This window comes from Trachurus japonicus, chromosome 19, assembly GCF_045865225.1.
Source record: "Trachurus japonicus isolate A0001 chromosome 19, Traja_1.0".
NCBI lineage: Eukaryota > Metazoa > Chordata > Actinopteri > Carangiformes > Carangidae > Trachurus > Trachurus japonicus.
The window spans coordinates 17,765,472-17,783,528 of record NC_140925.1 but is presented as its reverse complement, the minus strand read 5'-3'; the positions used below and the strand labels follow the sequence as shown (position 1 = coordinate 17,783,528).

The window sequence follows — 18,057 nt, the reverse complement described above, 5'->3', positions numbered from 1 at the left end:
AGATATTTAGGCCCGTCATCATGATGATGATAAGACAAGTGAAATAACTAGACAATAAATGCATAATAATAAAACAATGAGTAAGTAAAAATAATAAATAAGGGAATTTAACTTAAAAGCAAGACTAAATTGGTAGGTCTTCAGTTTGCTTTTAGAGATGTCAACACTCCCTGCTGCCCTCAAGTCCTCAAGGACTGCAGAGAGAGGTAGCTCGTTGGAATCAGTTAGAAATGTTAATGTTATAGAGCTCTATAGGCTCTTATTTTGACAGGCCATTCTTGCCCAGTCCAATATGGTGTCAGCGTTGATTTATAAATCAGCCATTGCTGCAACTGTGAACACATTATGTGCTGCTGCTGTACCCATTCTCCTATGTTATATAATCAGTTCTTTTAAAACATATTTTTGATATTTTAAGTAAATTTTTCTGTGAACACATGCAATTTTACTTAGGTAATATTAATTATGCACAAGTAAAAAAAGATTATACTACTTATCTGACACTTCTCATACCACTTGTGGCCACTTTTGGTTTGTATAAGGAGCCCACTGGTCCATAATAGTTATTTCCACACAAAATCATTAAAAAAAACATCCCTGATTTGTTAGCATCCCAGACTTCCCAAATGACTCAGCTGTGTTTCATGCAAGCACAACTATTCCTACTTTATTTGTAATTCAGCAAATTAGAAAGTGAACTACTGTAAGAAGGGAATATGAGATACACCAGCTTCATATTTCCATGCACATAGTGTGGTACAGTGTGTGTGTGTGTGTGGGGGGGGGGGGGGTTCAGGGTCCCTGCATGTGTTTATGTGTATGAATGATAATGTGCAGTCCCACCACTCACCTGCCTGCAGCGTTGCTTCCAGCTTACTCTGCAGATCTCTCTCTGCTTAGCTCAACACCCAGCAGCTCATCTCAGCGGATCAAACCCAGATTCATTCAACTTTCTCCTCCCAAACTTCTCCTTTTGCATCTGTTTACCTTTCTCTCACATTTATACCAGATTTTTTTCACTATATCTTGCTGAAACATTGCCAATATTTCACTTTTTAGGATATAGTTTTTGATTAGATTAGTCTAGATTGCAGACAAGGTCTAATTAGGTTGTGTCAATCAAAAGTGTATAGAGAACAGGGATTTGCTTATATAATATGAATATTTAGCAGTTTTTATAAAGAGCTCAATTTAACTAAATAAAGAGCTAAATTATATAATTATAATTAACTATGACTAACTATATACTGCATATCAAAGGAAATTAATTAGGGTCTTATTACTAATTAATGTTTTTCGAATAAGCCTTTCTCTGCAGGATAAGGTGCCACTCCATATTTTAGTTGTCATTGTCACAAGGTGTAGTCCTCACCCTGCAGCGTCAGTTGTTCCTTCATGGCCCTGAAGGCAGCTTTCTGGGGTTTCAAAAATAACCTTGAATGTGTCACAGGAGTAATGATGTCACCTGAATTTTCTTTTTTTTTTTTCTTTTTTTGGTCTTTAGACATTTTAAACTCAAAGCCTTCAGAAAAGTGGGGTTTGAAGAGAAGAAGGCTATGAGTTGCATTATGGTAAATGCAGGACCTAGTGTTTTTAGAGCTTGAATCAAACACAGAGCTATAAAAAATAGGTACAGTATACCCCTGCATTGTATTTATAGGTCCCTTATTAATTCCTTATTGTTATGAAAGGACAAAAATAAGCCTTTAAATGACTGGAATAGATGACAGAGATGATATAAATATGAGAGCCTTGGTAAAAGAATGAAAAAGGGGGAAAAAAGGCAAATCTTAAATTTTCATGCGTAAGTAAAATACTCTTTAATTTATGCTGGAAGTGAATTGGGTTGAAATAATTGATAGTGTACCCACTGGACCAAATAACTGGTATCTTGCCAATAGGTCAAACACTATCTCTTGAGTAAATGCACAGGAAACTTTGGATTATGTTAAATGAGGTGTTCCAGATTTGATTAAATTTAACTCAACACTTTCATTCTTCCTGAGTCCACTCTGACAAATGTGCCACAAGATGATAACATGAACACAATCATGTGCAAGGGAAACAGAAGGAAACAAGGCCGGTCTTTGGCAGCTTCCTTTGGCTTTTATCTGTCGTTTCTGTCGTCATACCATTTTCTTTTGGATCCTCTCGTCCACCCTGACTGCAAAACTCTGCCTCCTGCTGTTGCAGAACGTCTGAGAAAACTTTAAGACCAGGATTGTTTGTAGTCAGTAAATACACAAAGATAACATAGCTCTCTCTATTTTTCCAGTGATTTTGCAGTAAGCAGCTGTCCCTTTCTGATTAGACAGTCTATATACTCTGTAAACCCACTTTTCTGTTTGTGTTAATGTCCTCTGATAAGACAAGATTCTCTCCACTTTGTCTCCACTGCTTTACTCACTATTCCTGTCATATTGCAGTTACACATTATTTCGATTTTACCTCTCCAAGTTGTTAGTGTGTGTGTATCTGTCAGGAAAACGCACAGCATCTACCCCATTGTAGTGTGTGTCTTAGTCAGAATCTGCCAAGCCTGAACTGGAGCATAGAAGCAGAAACTCATCTGCAGAGAGTCAGAGACATCACACAATGAGAATCACTCATTAAAACAAACAAAAGAGTGTATTTTTACTTTATTTATAAATACGTTAAAAGAAAAAAAATCATATTCCTACTTTATCATGGCTCCAATATTTACAGGTGAAATCATCTGTGAACTGTTAAAAAAAAAAAAAAAAAAAAAAAAATGACAGACACCATTCAAAAAAATTATATTGCAGTAATTTCTAACAGATATCTCACTGAAAGAAATAAAAAAAATAAATAAATAAAAAAAAAGATTATAATGTGATTTCAGATGGACCTGAACAAATATTTGTGTTTGTGCTGCATGAATTTAACTTTATTTTATTACACATATCTATAATTTGTCTTCAAACATTATTATAAGTAACACACTGTCAACAAGTCACACTTGGCAACTTTCATACACTGTACAGGCAAATATACAACAGTGACTTCAAGGGGAATTTTGTGATTAATGATCTCTATCAACCATCAGCAGGAACTGCAACAACTGCCGGGTTTGTTTCTTCCTACACAAGCGCACATCCCCTCAAAGGAAAGAGTAAGAACAAAGTCACATTTCAATAACGAGACAAACTAGTGAGATATTTACAGCAGAGATTCAACAGGACTGTAGTAAAAAACTATTGTAAGTGAAATGGTAAAACAGCATAATACACAACACTGGCATTAATGCTTATATGCTTTTGTGATTAACTGCAAAAGTGTGTTTTCAAACTGCAGAAAGTTCAGCACCTTGATTTAAAAAAACACACCCACAAGGCCATAGTGTTCCGTCCTCAGACATAAACATGTGTAACATCTGTAGTAAAAGGTGTTGGAGGTGGAGGGATGAAGGCTGAAGGTTTGAGTTGTCCTCTCTTAGATCTCTCTGCCAGGGAAGCGAGGCGTGGAGCTCTGCCTGTCGTAGCCGGCGTCCAGCAGCAGCCCTGTTCCAACACACAATCCTGTTACTATTGAACTCCACCTTTCCCCTCAGCACCACACAGGGAATCACTCAAGCTAATCAGAGTGAAGATGGTGTTGTTCATCATCTTCATGCAACAACTCAATTTGTGAGTACAGTTGTAATATAGGATGAGCTGAATGAACTAAAAACAAGGAACTAAAAGTTGCTGCATCACTGGTTTTCAGGCCAAACTGAGCATTTTAAGAGGTTAAATAAAGTTACTTCAAATCTTTTACTTTATAATCTACTGTAATATTATACTGTGTTGACCCCAGCCTGTGTTGTGATGCTGCTTTCTCACAGCTGGGCTTTTCAGTGCATCTTTATGTATATCGAAGTGAAAATTACAGTGTATCACTATGGAAAAGGGATGTAAGTGATCATTGGGTCATCTCAACTGTTACTAATTATTTCTGTTTTTAGCTCTCTGTATAGTAGTTGCATCATCAACAGCTTGACAGGTCTTCACATTCTGTCACATCAGTTTCCGGAATCACCTTCTCTCCTGGTTAATGTTGAATTCATATCAGTAATTTAAATGTATAAAATTCAAAATGTTGAACCATGGCCTTTTAGTATTTGGATCAGGCGGCTCATACAGATACAAGTCTACACAGATTGGGCTATCGCTGTTATTTAATGTGTCAGATACATATTTAATCAACACTGCGGTGATGTTTTGGAGTCACAAACGACGCTATTGCCCGAGTTTATTTGTGCATAATCTGGGAACTGTGCCAACAGCAGTGTTCAGGAAGATACAAATGAATGTAAACTAATTATGACCATTCTTTTTTTTTAAGCTGTGTCTCTGCCTCAAGCTTTTTTTCCCCGCCTCATTTCAACTCAGTATCATAATCTGACAAGTATACTACAATCATTGTTTATTTTTTCTGCCCCTGTGTTTTAGTAATAAGAAGTGCATTCAACTATTTAAAATTAAGTTAATATCAAAATTTAGTGCATTTTGTTAACACCCAAAGAGTCATCTGTCTCTTACTTAAAATATTTCCATTTGATTTTGGAGAGCATCCCCAAAATAAGTGACTTAATGTCCCATGTTAAAATTTGCACACTTGAGACTGTTGTATGTGTATCTCACAAGTCTTCCTACTTAAAGTGTGGTTATTTATAGGTTTGCTGATTTTTTTTCCTGAAGAGCCTACAGTGGTGTTCCAGCATTATTGTTGGATGACGGGGGGTTATTCGGAGACTGAGTACCTACCTGTTTTTGTAGCATGCAGGCTGCTACGGTTCACAGTCTGATTAGGTTTTGGCTTCACAGCGGCGTAAACGTGTTCTTCTTTAGTTTTAGTGATGACAGACGTGTAGCGTTTCCACGACAGAGCGATCAGTTGTGCTATTTGTGTGGCCATGGCGGATTTTTCTGGAACAGGTGGCGGAGTCTTGTTTGTGGAAGCGGTCACCTCCACCTCCTCCCCGTCTTCATCCTCCTCGCTGAACACATCATCGCACTCATATGAATTGCTGCTGACCTTGCGGAGATGCACAGCGCGGAGGTCTTCCAGCGTCACTGCGGGCAGAGGGGACTTGACGAAGGCCGAGGAGTCCGAGTGGCGCCGGCGGGGCGGTTTAGGTTTGAGCGGGGGTTTGGTTTTAGAGGTGGCGGTTGGATTTGGAGCATCATCTGATTTAGAAGTTGGACTAGATTCAGGATCTGGAAAGATGACGGGGAGGGGGATCTGCAGAGAGAGCCTCTTGGTGCGGTCTCGGGGGGATTTGGAGCTGGACTTCGGCTGCAACTTCCAACCCAGAGGGTCATGGCCGGTGATGATACATGTCTGCACGGGAGGAGGAGAGGAGCAGGACGAGGTGATGGAAGAGGAAGAGGAGGAGGTGATGGAGGAGGAGGAGGAAGATGAAGAGTGACTTGGTGAGCTGAAGATCCCTATGGGGGGGCAGGAGTAGCGCTTGAATGAAGAGTCAGTGGGCGCACGAGGTCTGAGGAGAGACACTCCTCGCTGAGGAGGCCGCGGCTCCTTCTTGCTCTTCGTGACAATAATGACCGATGTGGCCTCATACATACTAAAATCAGCCGACCACCGACGCTGGTGAGAAGCGGGGGTCACGGGGGAGCTGGAGATCGATAAAGAGCGCTCCCTGGGCTGCTGGCTGAGTCTTCTGACTTGTCCTGGCCTTTGTCTGCCGCTGCAGTCTCCATTCTGTGCTCTGAGGCTCACATGATTAACATTAGACCCCTTTTTATTCAGCTGGACACTGTTGGCAGAGCAAGCGCTGATTAGGGTTGGTCTGGCAGTGCGATTAACAGCAGTGGAGCCTTTTTTCATCTTGCCTGAGGAAGTTCAGTGAATAACCCTATGAAGAAAAACAAAAACATAGAAAGAGATGGCAGTGAGGGGAGGGTCGTGCCATTTTTGGAAAGAGGAACAGGAGACACCCATCCTGATTTCTCAAAAAATGTTTCACTTGTTTGTTTCACAACCAATTCCCTATCACAACAAATCTGGTGTACTGTAGTTGCTTTGTCGACGCCCATCAAGCGTGAGAACATTTAAAAAGACAGACTCCGCCAATTGAGAAACAACCTGTTTAAATTTGAGACATTTATATAGTTGCACAAACAATTGGTAACCTATGTTTCAGCCTTTAGCTGTAATGCTAAGCAACTGCAAATGTAGTGTGCATATCATTTATGCAACAATGTAATAGTCTTAAGTTTTTATAACAATAACTAGTTAACTAGAATGTCACAGCAAGAAAACTCAGTGGAGATCATAACTTATCAACTCAACTTTTCATTTCAACAAGATTATGTTATTTTCCCATCAAAAAAGAGATAAATTAACAAAATCATTGAACATAACATCCACCTCAGACAATTTAGAACTTAAAACATTTTACAGTACTTTCAACTCAGAATTTACAAAAAACAAACTTTAAGATTGACATGTGCATTATGTTTGTGCCCAAGCTAAGTGTAAATAGTTTACCTGCAGTGCTGTGTTGATCTCAGCTCACAATCAGACCGGACTCATCTGTCTCTTTCATCTCTTTCTTAATATATCGCTCTGAGCGTGTGCCCCCCCACCCATCCGAAAGCAACCACAACTTCCTCTTATGAACGCCCAGGAACCCACAGAGTCCTCATTTCACACAAACACACACATTAATGGTTGGTTAACAGCTGTTTTCATAATGGTGTGAAGTACAGTGTGAGAACATGGATCACATTTAACAAAGCACTAAAACATTTAGTCTAATAAATAAAACTTGTGTCCATGTCTATAGGCCAATATAAATTCACTCTGACTAGCCTACTAATTGTACTTTGTTTAGCAATAATTCATAGTAAACTACTGTAGGTCATTCTACTCCTCAATAAAGATATGAGCAGCACTGCAGTGATTTAACCTATAGTCAATTCATAGACAGTTGATGTACTGATGAAAGAACATTTTCTACTTTAACTGTTAACATCTGAAGGCTTAAGTCTGAGATAGTCTTGGAAGAAACTTCTCAATGCTTTAAATTCATGTCCATTGTAGTGGTGGGATTACATTCAGCCCCATGATGAGTGCAAGACTATGCTTGCACAGTCCTCTAACATTAAAATGCTCCCTGTTCACATATTAACTGTCATAACTAATAACTTTGTGCTTCATGATCTCAGCTGCTGACAAAACATTGTATCCACATTGTAGCATCATTGCTTTAAGGTTGACAGTGTTAGCCAGTCAGATCAATCATGGTTCCCAGAGGATCATTCTTCATCTATGGCCGACAACAGGTCAAACATTCAGGACCAGCACAGACTAGTACAGACGTCCACAGCTCCAACTCCACATTTGCTTTGTTTTGAGTTCTAATTAGAAAATGTCAACCAAGACAAACATTATCATGTTGACATTGATATTGAGAACATGTTAGCATACCGTCTCACAGCACCCCTATGTCTATATAAAGCCTCACAGAGCAGTAGAGTTTCAGTCTGCGCAGAAACCTACAGGTAGAATGTAACTGCATTTGTACTGCTGTTTGTCTACAGTCTACAATACACTGCCCCTCCAAAAGTCACACACTAATATTTTGTTGGATTTCCTGTAGCTTTGATTACCACACACATTTGCTGTGGCATCATTTCAATAAGCTTCTGCAATGTCACAACATTTATTTCCGTCCAGAGTTGCATTAACTTTTCAAAGATTCTCAGGTCTGGACTATGTGGTCACATTGGACCACATTTCTTCCTCAAAGAAGCTGTTTCCCCACATCCTTCCAGTTTTCTTTACATCAAGTCTCAGCATTCTCCTGAGATGTTTGTCTTGCTTGATGTATGCCAATAATTTAACCCTTCTGAAACCGATTAACATTTTTTCCACGACGACAGGATGTGTCTTCCAACATGGTTGTTTAAGAAATGAGACTGCAACAGTTAGGGTTAAATAAGATGTTGCCAGCTAAAACATGATCATCCTTGCAGTAATTATCCAACGGGAGGCTCTTACCTATAGTTAAATCCAAGTGCTGAGGTTTTTTTTTGTTTTGTTTTTTTTGGACTGACAGTGTAATTTAGACATTACAACCACTATGTGCTGGCTTTCCTATAAACACAAAAGCTTTAATATTACCAAGTTGGTCGGATTTATACACTTGAATTGTTGTACATTTCTTATGATCGCAGTAATGAAAGAAATAAAATTCATAGAAATATTTTGAAATGTAACCACTGTGAGTGATTTTCTTGAGTACAGGAACAAATCTGGCAGCCTGTTTGAACCGGTAAGAGCAATGTCAGCCTTTTGATTCTTGGAGCATTGTGACACAAATTGGTAAAAGTGATTGACACTTTTTTACCAATTTGTTTTGAGGATGAAGTTGAAGAAGCCGCTTGCAATTGTCATACTTTTTTTCTCTCCCTGTCTTGCTTACATTAGTTGTTTGCATCTTTTCTGACAGCTAGAAATAAGCTGCATTCATGTGATGCTGCGGGAACCTTCAACACCAGTAATGTCGTTTACGTTGGTACAAAACGCAGAGGCTGCGTCAAAGTCAAAGTGTCAAACTGAAGCGTTCTACCGGCGCTGTACATCTAATGGCAATGTCACAAGCTTTCACATGTAGCCCAACACATACACGTGTCCTCCTCTCATGCTCCAACCCACTGCATGAACTCTAATGCTCCGCGTTGACAGTGAGTGCTTTGAAGTTTGATGAGCTCAGAAGCCGCGTTCCTTCTCTCACTTCCTCCTAATCCACCCACAGGCCGCAAATTCTTTCAAGGCTGTGTGAGTAATTGGCAGGTTCACATGTTATTGAGATTCGGGGCTTGCTAGGTGAGGGCTCAGTGCATTAATCTCTGTGTAATGAAATGATGTAAACCGCTGGGGAGGCAGTGCAGAACACTGTAAACCTGCGGACGAGAGGGGGGGAGGGATTACCGCTGATCTGAGTGGTTTTTGTGTGATGATGCACACGGGGAGAGATGTGGAGGAAATGTGTGTGTACTGTACAGTACGCTCGACTAAGAGAGTCTTGACCCCGTTCCTCGCAGTTTTATTTGATAACACTGAAATATATTTGCTTCTGCTCCAGTCTGAAGTGGTCAACATGTGCTTATTGAAACTCAAAATGGTAACTGCAGCCCTCTGCTCAGCTCCCCGTTTCTACCTATGTGATGTTTGGGATTCAAACTAACTTTCAGTCCAGTTTAAGAAAAACCTCAAATAAAAATAAAACCCCAAGACTTTACTCTTGGACAGAAGTTGCATGCTTGGAATAGGAATGTGTTTGAAGCTGGATGGAAATGGAAAGTATAAGCTCCACCGCTAAGAAGCAAAAGATTCAGAAATCAGTATGTTATGTTTCTTTATTTTTTTTTTCCTTTATTTTTTTTTTCTGAAGTTGACAGAGAGATTTCTCACAATGGATAAGCACAGTCGAGCTCAGCAGAGATGAACTGTACATCTCTGTGGAAAATGGGGAGATTTGAAGAGTGATCCCTGCAGGTTTACTGTGAATTGATTCAAGAATCCTGTCAGATATTTGGTGGAAGGCTTCAGCGATCCGAGCGTGATGGTTGGTCACACACACTGGAGGGGTTAGGAGGAGGAAGTCTCATATAAAATGTCTCCAATTTGAATGGTTTTTAAACAGGTGGCTGGTGGAGCTGTGATAGCATGCAGAAACACTTATTTCTTTTAACTGAGCCTGATTAAAGTTAGGCCCCCAGGAAAAACCCCATGGTGCTTTGCAGTTTTTAAAATCAGAGCTTTCGAGAGTTCAGAGTTGAAAATCACTCGTGGCCTCTAGCAATGGGATTTAATTTTTCTACTAAGCAAAGAACTAAGTAGAATTGTGTAAATATATATACTGTGTCGAAATGTAGAAATAATAGTGTGACAGAATGTTTATTAATGGAAATTGTGGTACACTGTGGTAACACTTTACAATGCAACATTTTCTGTGATAAAGCATCAGTTGAAATTATTACAACTGATATTTGTCTTTGATACTTTTTAGATGCTTCAGTGAACATATCATGATTAATTGGATAAAACTGGGGTGATGCTGCAACACTGCCTCCTAGAGAGGATGCTTATATACATTTTACTATTTTTTTCTATATACTAAATTGTGGTGGTGATCAACAATAGTAATGTGATTTTTTTTTTCTAGACATTTTGTAATTGGTCAAGGATGTGTTCTCTTTCACCCATTGATGAAATGCCCATTTCCCTCCAAGGTCATAGCAACGTAATCTTCCTGTTGTTCTCTTTCAAACTGTTGAAGTGTTGACATAACCTTGAACTGTTCTTACACTGGCTCCATTGCATGAGCTTTCCATTTGATTACACCGTATACCTCCACCCTCCTCTGCTCATTCTCATCCAGTCTCAATGGCAGAATCTCAGAATTGCCCTTCATGATCTCCTCTGAGCAGAAAATAAGGCAAACTGGAAAGTGAATACAAATCCTGTTATCCTCAGTGGCTCATTATGTAGTATCTTTTTTATCCTAAAATTCATTTTACTGCCAAAAATGATACCTCTTAAAGATTTTGAATGCATAGAGGTTAAAAGTACGATTGGATTTAGATGTAATCCCACACACAAATGTGGTATCTGCTGAGAGAATGTTAAGGGATGTTAATTACCATAACTGAAATTATTTCCATAATCATATGAGCTAATTAGAAACATGAAAGCAGGGCAGCTATGTGGTTGTGATGTAAATTGTTGTACCCTGCATTAGTAATCCTGTTTTACTCCTAGTACGTCATTATCACAAGATATAAGCTCAACAACATGTCCCCTATATATACACTGTTGTTTATTCATGTGGGTCCAATCCCCCACAAAGGAGACTTGTTCAAAAAGAAGAGGAGTACATGGAGCTTTTCCACCATGGAGCTTCTTGCCATTTTTTTAGTGTTTGTTATTTTGTAGAGCTGCTAGTTTTGCAGTTTGTTGATTGTGGAAATCACTGTTTTAATAAGTTGGTGTCCTGTCGACCCCTCTGGTTGCTAATGGTATTGCAAAGGATCTGTGTAAGATGTTTGAAATATGTTTTATCATGCATTTGATTACACCAGCAATATATCCATAAAAATCTTAAGATAATAAATGTAGTCAAAGTGTGTCCAGCTTTTACTTTTCAACTACATGTCTGACATTAAGCTTCAACCTTTTGTACTGGACTCACAGCAGAAGCAGAACATCAGCGGCAATCGTCTGTCAGTGGACAGATTTAATCACCGTCCTGACATTTTGAAAAGTCACAGCACAAAACATTATGATTAAATGTTAATTTGCTAGTCGTAAGAAAATGGGTTTTAAGCCTTACCTCTGAGGTCAGGCAGGCTATACACATGTAGTGGTGGTTGTAGACCAGTGTAGTGACGAACATTTGTTCTAGTCTGTAAAATGTGTCTAGCTATTCCAATAATTCCTTCAAAGCATACCTGTGATTTCTATGACTCAGGCTGGCATCCTAAACCTCAGCAAACAGATTCCGCAGATTCCATTTTCAGATGGACCCAAAATATTCCCGTCACTAAGTTGCATGTCTATTTAAGAAATAATTGGCTCCTGGGATTTTAAACATACAGTATTATATCCTTCAAAAGATTCTCACACATGAACTGCTTCAATCCAAACTACAGTTATCAGTTCTGATTTTCAATTATCTGTGAGTCTAGAATCAGAGATCCATCATTATCTCTGCTTTAATATGCTGTTATTTTCAGAATCTACCTTTCTCATTAGGTTTAAGTAATTATTGCTAGAAAAATATAATGTCATGTTGTATTCAGAAATGTTGCATCCACAGTTTTTATGTATGTGCACAGAGCCACACCAGACTTGTACCACCTTATATTAATGCATCAGTGCAATATTTGTTCATTTCCACATTATTACTCATACTATGGCTGAGGCTACAACGATCTTCAAACCCATGCAGCCCTCACTTTGATCTCAACTAGTCAAACATGTGGCTCTACTGTATCCGTAATCAATAGGCTACAGAGACTCAGGCTCCACTCCACCACTGTGTGGGTTCACGTCTCCAGGAGTTTGCCCAAAACCACACAGAGACTCAGAAAGTGAATACCAACCCAGCTTCCACAGCTGGTGAATGTTATCTGACAGTAAAGACAGGCTTGTTAATCACACCTGGAAGGACTGTGTCTTAGTTGCCTAGTGACATCGCTGGTCACTGGACATTTCAAAAGTTCCCTTGAAAGTGAAACACACTTTATCTCAGCTTGTGTTTTAATGTGTATTGTGCATGTGTGTATGTATGGGAATCCTGCAGAGGCAGAAAGTGTGTTTCATAACAGGGACTCATGAGACCTGATAATAATTGGAGGAGTGAAGGGAAGGAGATATGGAGAAGGAGATCAGATGAACTGCAGCCAGTGACCATTAAATGAATTGTTTGTCTTTCTCCCTCTCCCCCTCTCTGTGGATTCATCCATCTCCTCTGTCACCCCTCTTTATCTCCAACCTCCCCTTCTCTCTCCTCTGCACTTCTCACCTTGCCTCCTCTTTTGCTGTTCCTCTTCTGCATTCCCTCCTCCACTCTGCGCTCTCTTTTCCATCTCCAGGCGTGGTTGACAGAGATCCATGAGTACGCTCAGCAGGACGTGGTCGTCATGCTGCTGGGTAACAAGGTGAGACCTTGTTGCCAACACTGGGTGATGCAGGGACAGATGGATTCATAGAGGGAGGGGAGGAGGGTTCATGGGGGGAGGTACGGTGGGAGCCGGAGTGGAAGGACAGATGGATGGAAGTGCCCGGAAGCAGAGAGGGGTACTTTATTATGAATCACAGAGAGGATGCCCAAAATGTCACACTTTAGTGGTTATTGATCATTTCAGTGCTCATACATCATGTTGGCAAAGAGATAATAGTTATTGGTGAAGATATTTGATGATTCATGTAACTTTGGTGTAAACACAATTAGGTCTATTTTTTTTTTAGTAAAAATCCTGCAAGAGTATTCCACCTTCTCAAAATCATATTGTTAAAGGGATAGTTCAACATTTTGGCAAACTGGCCCATTGCCATAATCCTTATTGTTTTAGGAGTAGGTTTGTTACCTTTAATTGTCAGTGTAAGCTGTTTTTAGAACGGTGGAGCAGAGCCGTGAGCTGCTCAGAGCTACGCTACGGAGGCTCATGGGATTTCTTGGTTTCTCCCATCAAACTCATCAAATACACAATCCAACAACTCCAAAACGCTCTCGTGGACAAGTTGTGACCTGCACATTCACCACGCTATGAGATAATAACGGAACGTTACCAGATGGAGTTGTTTTCGCCATGCAAAACCGCTGATGCGTATTTCCGTCAGGGGCAGTTTTTCGACTGCTTGTCTCTGCATTTGCGTCAAAAACAACTCTGTCTCGTAACGGTCCGTTATAATCTCATAGCGTAGTGAATGTGCAGGTCACAACTTGTCCACAAGAGTGTTTTGGAGTTGTTGGATTGTGAATTTGATGAGGAAAACCAAGAAATCCCATGAGCCTCCGTAGCGTAGCTCTGAGCAGCTCACGGTTCTGCTCCACCATTCTAAAAAATAGCTTGCACCGACAATTAAAGGTAACAAACCTACTGCTATGACTATATGGATTATGGCAATGGGCCAATTTGCCAAAATGTTGAACTTTCCCTTTAAAACAGCTGGTAGATGATCAACCTGACAGATATTTAAATGTATGCAGTGATAGAGGGAGGTGTGACAGCATGGATATGTCATATATCATTGATAAAGACACATGTTAGCATTAAAGCAGATATCAGTGGCACGGCCGTTTCGGCTAATGCTGTGTTCAAGGCAGGCTTTTGAAACCGTAAGTTACAGCTTCAAGTCACAACTACGACTTGGTAGCGTTCCAGGTAACCCGTAGCTCGTGTTTTTACCGTCCTGTTGTCTGTGAAAGTTCCCTATAACGGCCACTCGTAACTTCCGACCCGTGAACTCGTACCAGATCGAACTGGTATGACTTCACAGGAAGGAAAAACACAAAGTACGAGTTTCCTTGAACGCACCATGAGTTAGCAGCCCCCGCCCTTGTCAGGCATCAATTGGTCCTCGTGCTACGTCACCACATTCACGCGCATCCCTTGGCTGCACACACAGCCCTTCATGCCGTTCTCTCCCCTCATTGGATAACACTTGTATCCCACAAGGAAAATTTTCTCCTCGGGTTACAGCAGAGCAGAGTGACGGAGAGACTCGTGTTTAGGCTGAAATACTTCATGTAAGTGATTGCTGACGGAAAATAGGACTATTTAGGACTTATATTAACAAAAACATTCCACTGATATCTGCTTTAACAGTCTCTCCAGACACAGTGTGACAGACCCTGGCTTTGTGCTGTGTCCCTCAGGCTGACTCCACACATGACAGGGCGGTGAAGCGAGAGGAGGGAGAGAAACTGGCAAAGGTGAGCCTCATGTCACACAGACACACACACAGTCACATACATGCAATTGGACACGTGTAACAAGGGGTAAAACACATGCTGTGCATAATCTGCCCACACACCCACATGGATCCTACAAACACACCCCTCCATCTAGCTGCTGTGTCTTTATTAGTGTGTGTAATTATGTATTCACGGTCGCACATGATGTTGTTATTGTTAGGGAAAGAGGATGAGGCGGGTGGGGGGGTGGGGTGGGGATGCTGACTTCGTTTTCCAGGCCGTTTCGCTCAGATAAGCTCTGAGAGGCATGTCACAGTAAATATGAACACAAGTGGGGTAGTGGAGGAGTGTGGCTGAAGAACTGCAGCTGTCAAAGTAACACACACAGCAGGGATATTGACATGCACACAACACACACTTATACAGAGAATGAGATTATACCTGCAGGCTTCTTGCATCGACTTTATACTGCACCGTGTCTGTTTTATGAATTAAAACAAAGTGGAGAGAAAATTACTTTTGAAAGCCAGAAATCTCAGCACTAATCAGAATTATTGTTGAATTATTGGTATTGATCAGCAGCTCTCTATGTCTCTCGAGGTACTTGAATCTATAACTCAAAGAGTAATTCACTCATAAAACTTGTCTTTAGTCATAAGGAAAGGCATACAAGAGTGACAAGTGTACACACACACACACACACATACATACCCACAACTAATGACACGTGTTGTGTGTGTCTCTGTGCAGGAGTTTGGAGTACCCTTCATGGAGACGAGCGCTAAATCTGGACTGAATGTGGAGCTGGCCTTCACCGCTGTGGCCAAGTGAGTCACATGGAAGCACAGCACAGTGTCCTCTGACTGAACTATGATGGATCCACTTAACAATAACACTTTATTAAGGTTTTATGAATGGTTATAACTGTTATTAATTAGCTTGTTTACACAAAGACTCATTAATAAGCCATGTAACACATAAGATTAAAAAAAAATCGCAACAATGACCTGTTGCTTAGTCACATATTTGTTAAGCTACTAGTAGTAAGCATTAGTAAACATTAACTTCATTTTGCCAAAATAGTGAACCTGCATTACTGTATGAAAACTGTTATAACTAGTTTATTGTATATTTTTTGAGTCATACTGTGTTAACAACTGATAATAACCTTATTATTAAGCATTTAGGGAAGTCTTATCATAAAATGGTACCAGCCTGGGACATTGAAGTCACTCATTCATCCCTGTTAATCTGTGGGTTAGTAGCTCTATTTTAACATGAGACAAAGTAACTTTTGAGATAGTTTAAAAAAAAAAATCATTTCACGAATACAAAGTTGAGTTTGTAAGTGCTGCTGTGTCAAATGGTCATTTGTTAAATGTTTGTTGTGTTGTCACAGGGGTAGACTATATATGGAAAAAAGTAAACCCACACTAGAAAAGCTCACCAAGAGACCTGTTTGTTGTTTCTTGCTTTGGTCCCATTGCACATGGGAAAAGCCTTGCCTTGAAGGCTTTCTGCAAGAGAGGGAACATAACAGAGTTTTGTTGACTGAACGTAACCCACCGCTCACTAACAACTGAAAATAAGATGATGTAGTCACATATTTCACGTGTGTCATAATATTTGAGTCTGTTTTCATTTGACCTTTATCACATCTTGTATTTATCCACACACCGACTTTATATTATTTCAAAATTTCTTTTATATATACTATATACCTTTTTTTGCCCACCTGCAGTCCTCCTTTTAGGAGCCGAGATTAAAAGTAAAGTGAAAATTTTAAATAGCTTTAAATGATGCATGGTAACTTTTTACTTTCCCTCCTGCTTAAGAACTTTTGCTGCTCATGGTTAAAAGATCAGTGGTTCTAAAGGAGCAGAGGAATGGCCGGCTACAAACAAAGTGTTGAAAAAATCATTCTAATCCACAGCGGCAATAAAGTTAGGACCATGTACTCTTGTGTTGAGTCTAGACACCAAACACCTTTTCAAACAGTTTATTGACTGTGCAGTAATGTGCTCGGTGGTGGTCATTGATTGTGTTGCACTGATCTGATCGGCAGCACCAAACAACTTGTAAATGTTTTGCTCTTTTTTGAAGTGCTTAAGAGGCATTGCATGCTGCATCACGCTATGCGAGTCCTCTCATTTCCATTTTGAAGAAATCTGCATTGCTAATAAAGGACATATGAAGGAGGACTGCTGCAATACAACATACAAACACATTCAAAATACAAGCTAGCTGCTCTGTCTAAAAAAACCCAACAACAACAGCAAGATGTACACTTAATTGTATTTTGTTTCCTGAGGGCATTACATTGGATGGTAATTGAAAATACCAAACTAACACAGTGGGGCCCAAAGGTCTGAGAATGTTCAGAATTTCTTCTCCTGACCAAAAGTACAGAATAGTCTTATATTTGTCACAAACTAAAAGTAACAATAATGAGAACACTATTTAAAGTATGTGGTTCACTCAGATGTGTAGCGTCGGACAGTTTGTGTGGGAGCTGTTTCTCATTTTATATCCTTGTTATGGTAACAGGCTGGCATGGCTGGGTGTTGCCAAGAATAGCATCACAGTCTGGCACATAACAACCAGCAGACACAGAATATGAAACCAGATCTTTTCCTGTTGTTGTCCTCTAGCTTCTCAGCCTCTGCATCTTTTGCCTCATTATGGCAGAGAGATAACTGCGATAAACTCACAAATCACACCGCAGTTTGAGTGTTACCATCTCCCTTTGTTAGCAGAGTTCTCACAGCATCATATCAATGTCTCTGTCTCAGGGAACTGAAGCACAGGACCATGAAGGAGCCTGACGAGCCAAAGTTCCAGCTGCAGGAATACGTCGACAAAGAAATGCGGACTGTTGGCTGCTGCCGCTCCTAGACCACATCCTCTCTGTGTGTATATGCTTTTGTTTGTGGATGTGTGTGTGTGTGTGAGAGAGAGAGAACGGGTATATTCTGACAGACTATGTAATAAAGCCGATATGGTGTGTCTGGGAATAATCATGTAATTCTCAGTGTTTGTAATATTTCTATTAGTGGTGATATGACCAATATGCTCTCTCTCCTAGCCCACCTTTCCTCTGCAACTGTGAATGTAATATAAATTCCTACTACCTACATGCTCACACACACAGGCACACTGACACACACACACACACACACACACACACACACACACACACAGTCATGTTTGTGAATCTGCTTCATAGCCTGTTCAATGCATTCCGTGCAGTTTTTCATGAGTGTGATGTACATATTTTAAATGTAAGTTTAAATTTGTGTTCTGAAATCTTTGTAGTTTGTAAATGCCTGTCTTGTTGAAACTATACTATATGGAGGACACGACTATGTTGAATATTAAATCAGTCATAGAAATAGATATTATTAACACATTTGTATGGATACACTCCTGCACCTAATGTAAGCTGTCGAATGGCACCGTGTGCCGTTTATGTACAGGATAAAATATAACTGTTTTTAATACTGGTATTATAGTGATCAGACTATCATCATACTGTCATTTGTGACATATGATTTGAGGTTTTGCCATTTTGAACACTGATTGTTCTGTTTGAGTTGAGAGCT

At 40.0% G+C, this 18,057-nt stretch overlaps 2 protein-coding genes across 3 annotated transcripts in view; one reads left to right on the top strand and one right to left on the bottom strand.

The window, feature by feature from the left end:
* Window positions 1-17,851, top strand: part of rab26 (RAB26, member RAS oncogene family) — a 94,095-nt gene extending 76,244 nt beyond the window's left edge. The window contains exons 6-9 of the mRNA XM_085761193.1: window positions 12,630-12,695; window positions 14,417-14,473; window positions 15,206-15,282; window positions 17,248-17,851. Of these exons, the coding sequence (XP_085617319.1) occupies window positions 12,630-12,695; window positions 14,417-14,473; window positions 15,206-15,282; window positions 17,248-17,350 (303 nt within the window). The 3' untranslated portion in view covers window positions 17,351-17,851. The remainder of the gene's footprint in view (window positions 1-12,629; window positions 12,696-14,416; window positions 14,474-15,205; window positions 15,283-17,247) is intronic.
* LOC146967690 (uncharacterized) lies at window positions 2,809-6,556 on the bottom strand. 2 transcript variants are annotated; one of them, XM_085761190.1, is made up of 3 exons: window positions 6,514-6,556; window positions 4,767-5,855; window positions 2,809-3,521 (listed from the first exon to the last, which is right to left on the bottom strand). In XM_085761190.1, the coding sequence occupies exons 2-3, from the start codon at window positions 5,848-5,850 to the stop codon at window positions 3,454-3,456; spliced, it is 1,152 nt and encodes a 383-aa protein (XP_085617316.1). In that variant the 5' UTR covers window positions 5,851-5,855; window positions 6,514-6,556; the 3' UTR covers window positions 2,809-3,453. The 2 variants fall into 2 exon arrangements, with proteins under 2 accessions (XP_085617316.1, XP_085617317.1); XM_085761191.1 differs by having other exon boundaries at window positions 2,839-3,521; window positions 4,767-5,878.
* Window positions 17,852-18,057: the final 206 nt, after the last annotated feature.

What these genes read in the sequence shown, in the direction of transcription:
- LOC146967690 (XM_085761190.1), bottom strand. Translation starts at nt 5,850, where the DNA reads ATGAAAAAAGGCTCCACTGCTGTTAATCGCACTGCCAGACCAACCCTA. An exon ending in CCTGCATGCTACAAAAACAG is followed by an intron (nt 3,522 to 4,766) that starts GTAGGTACTCAG and finishes GTGTTGGAACAG; the next exon opens with GGCTGCTGCTGGACGCCGGC.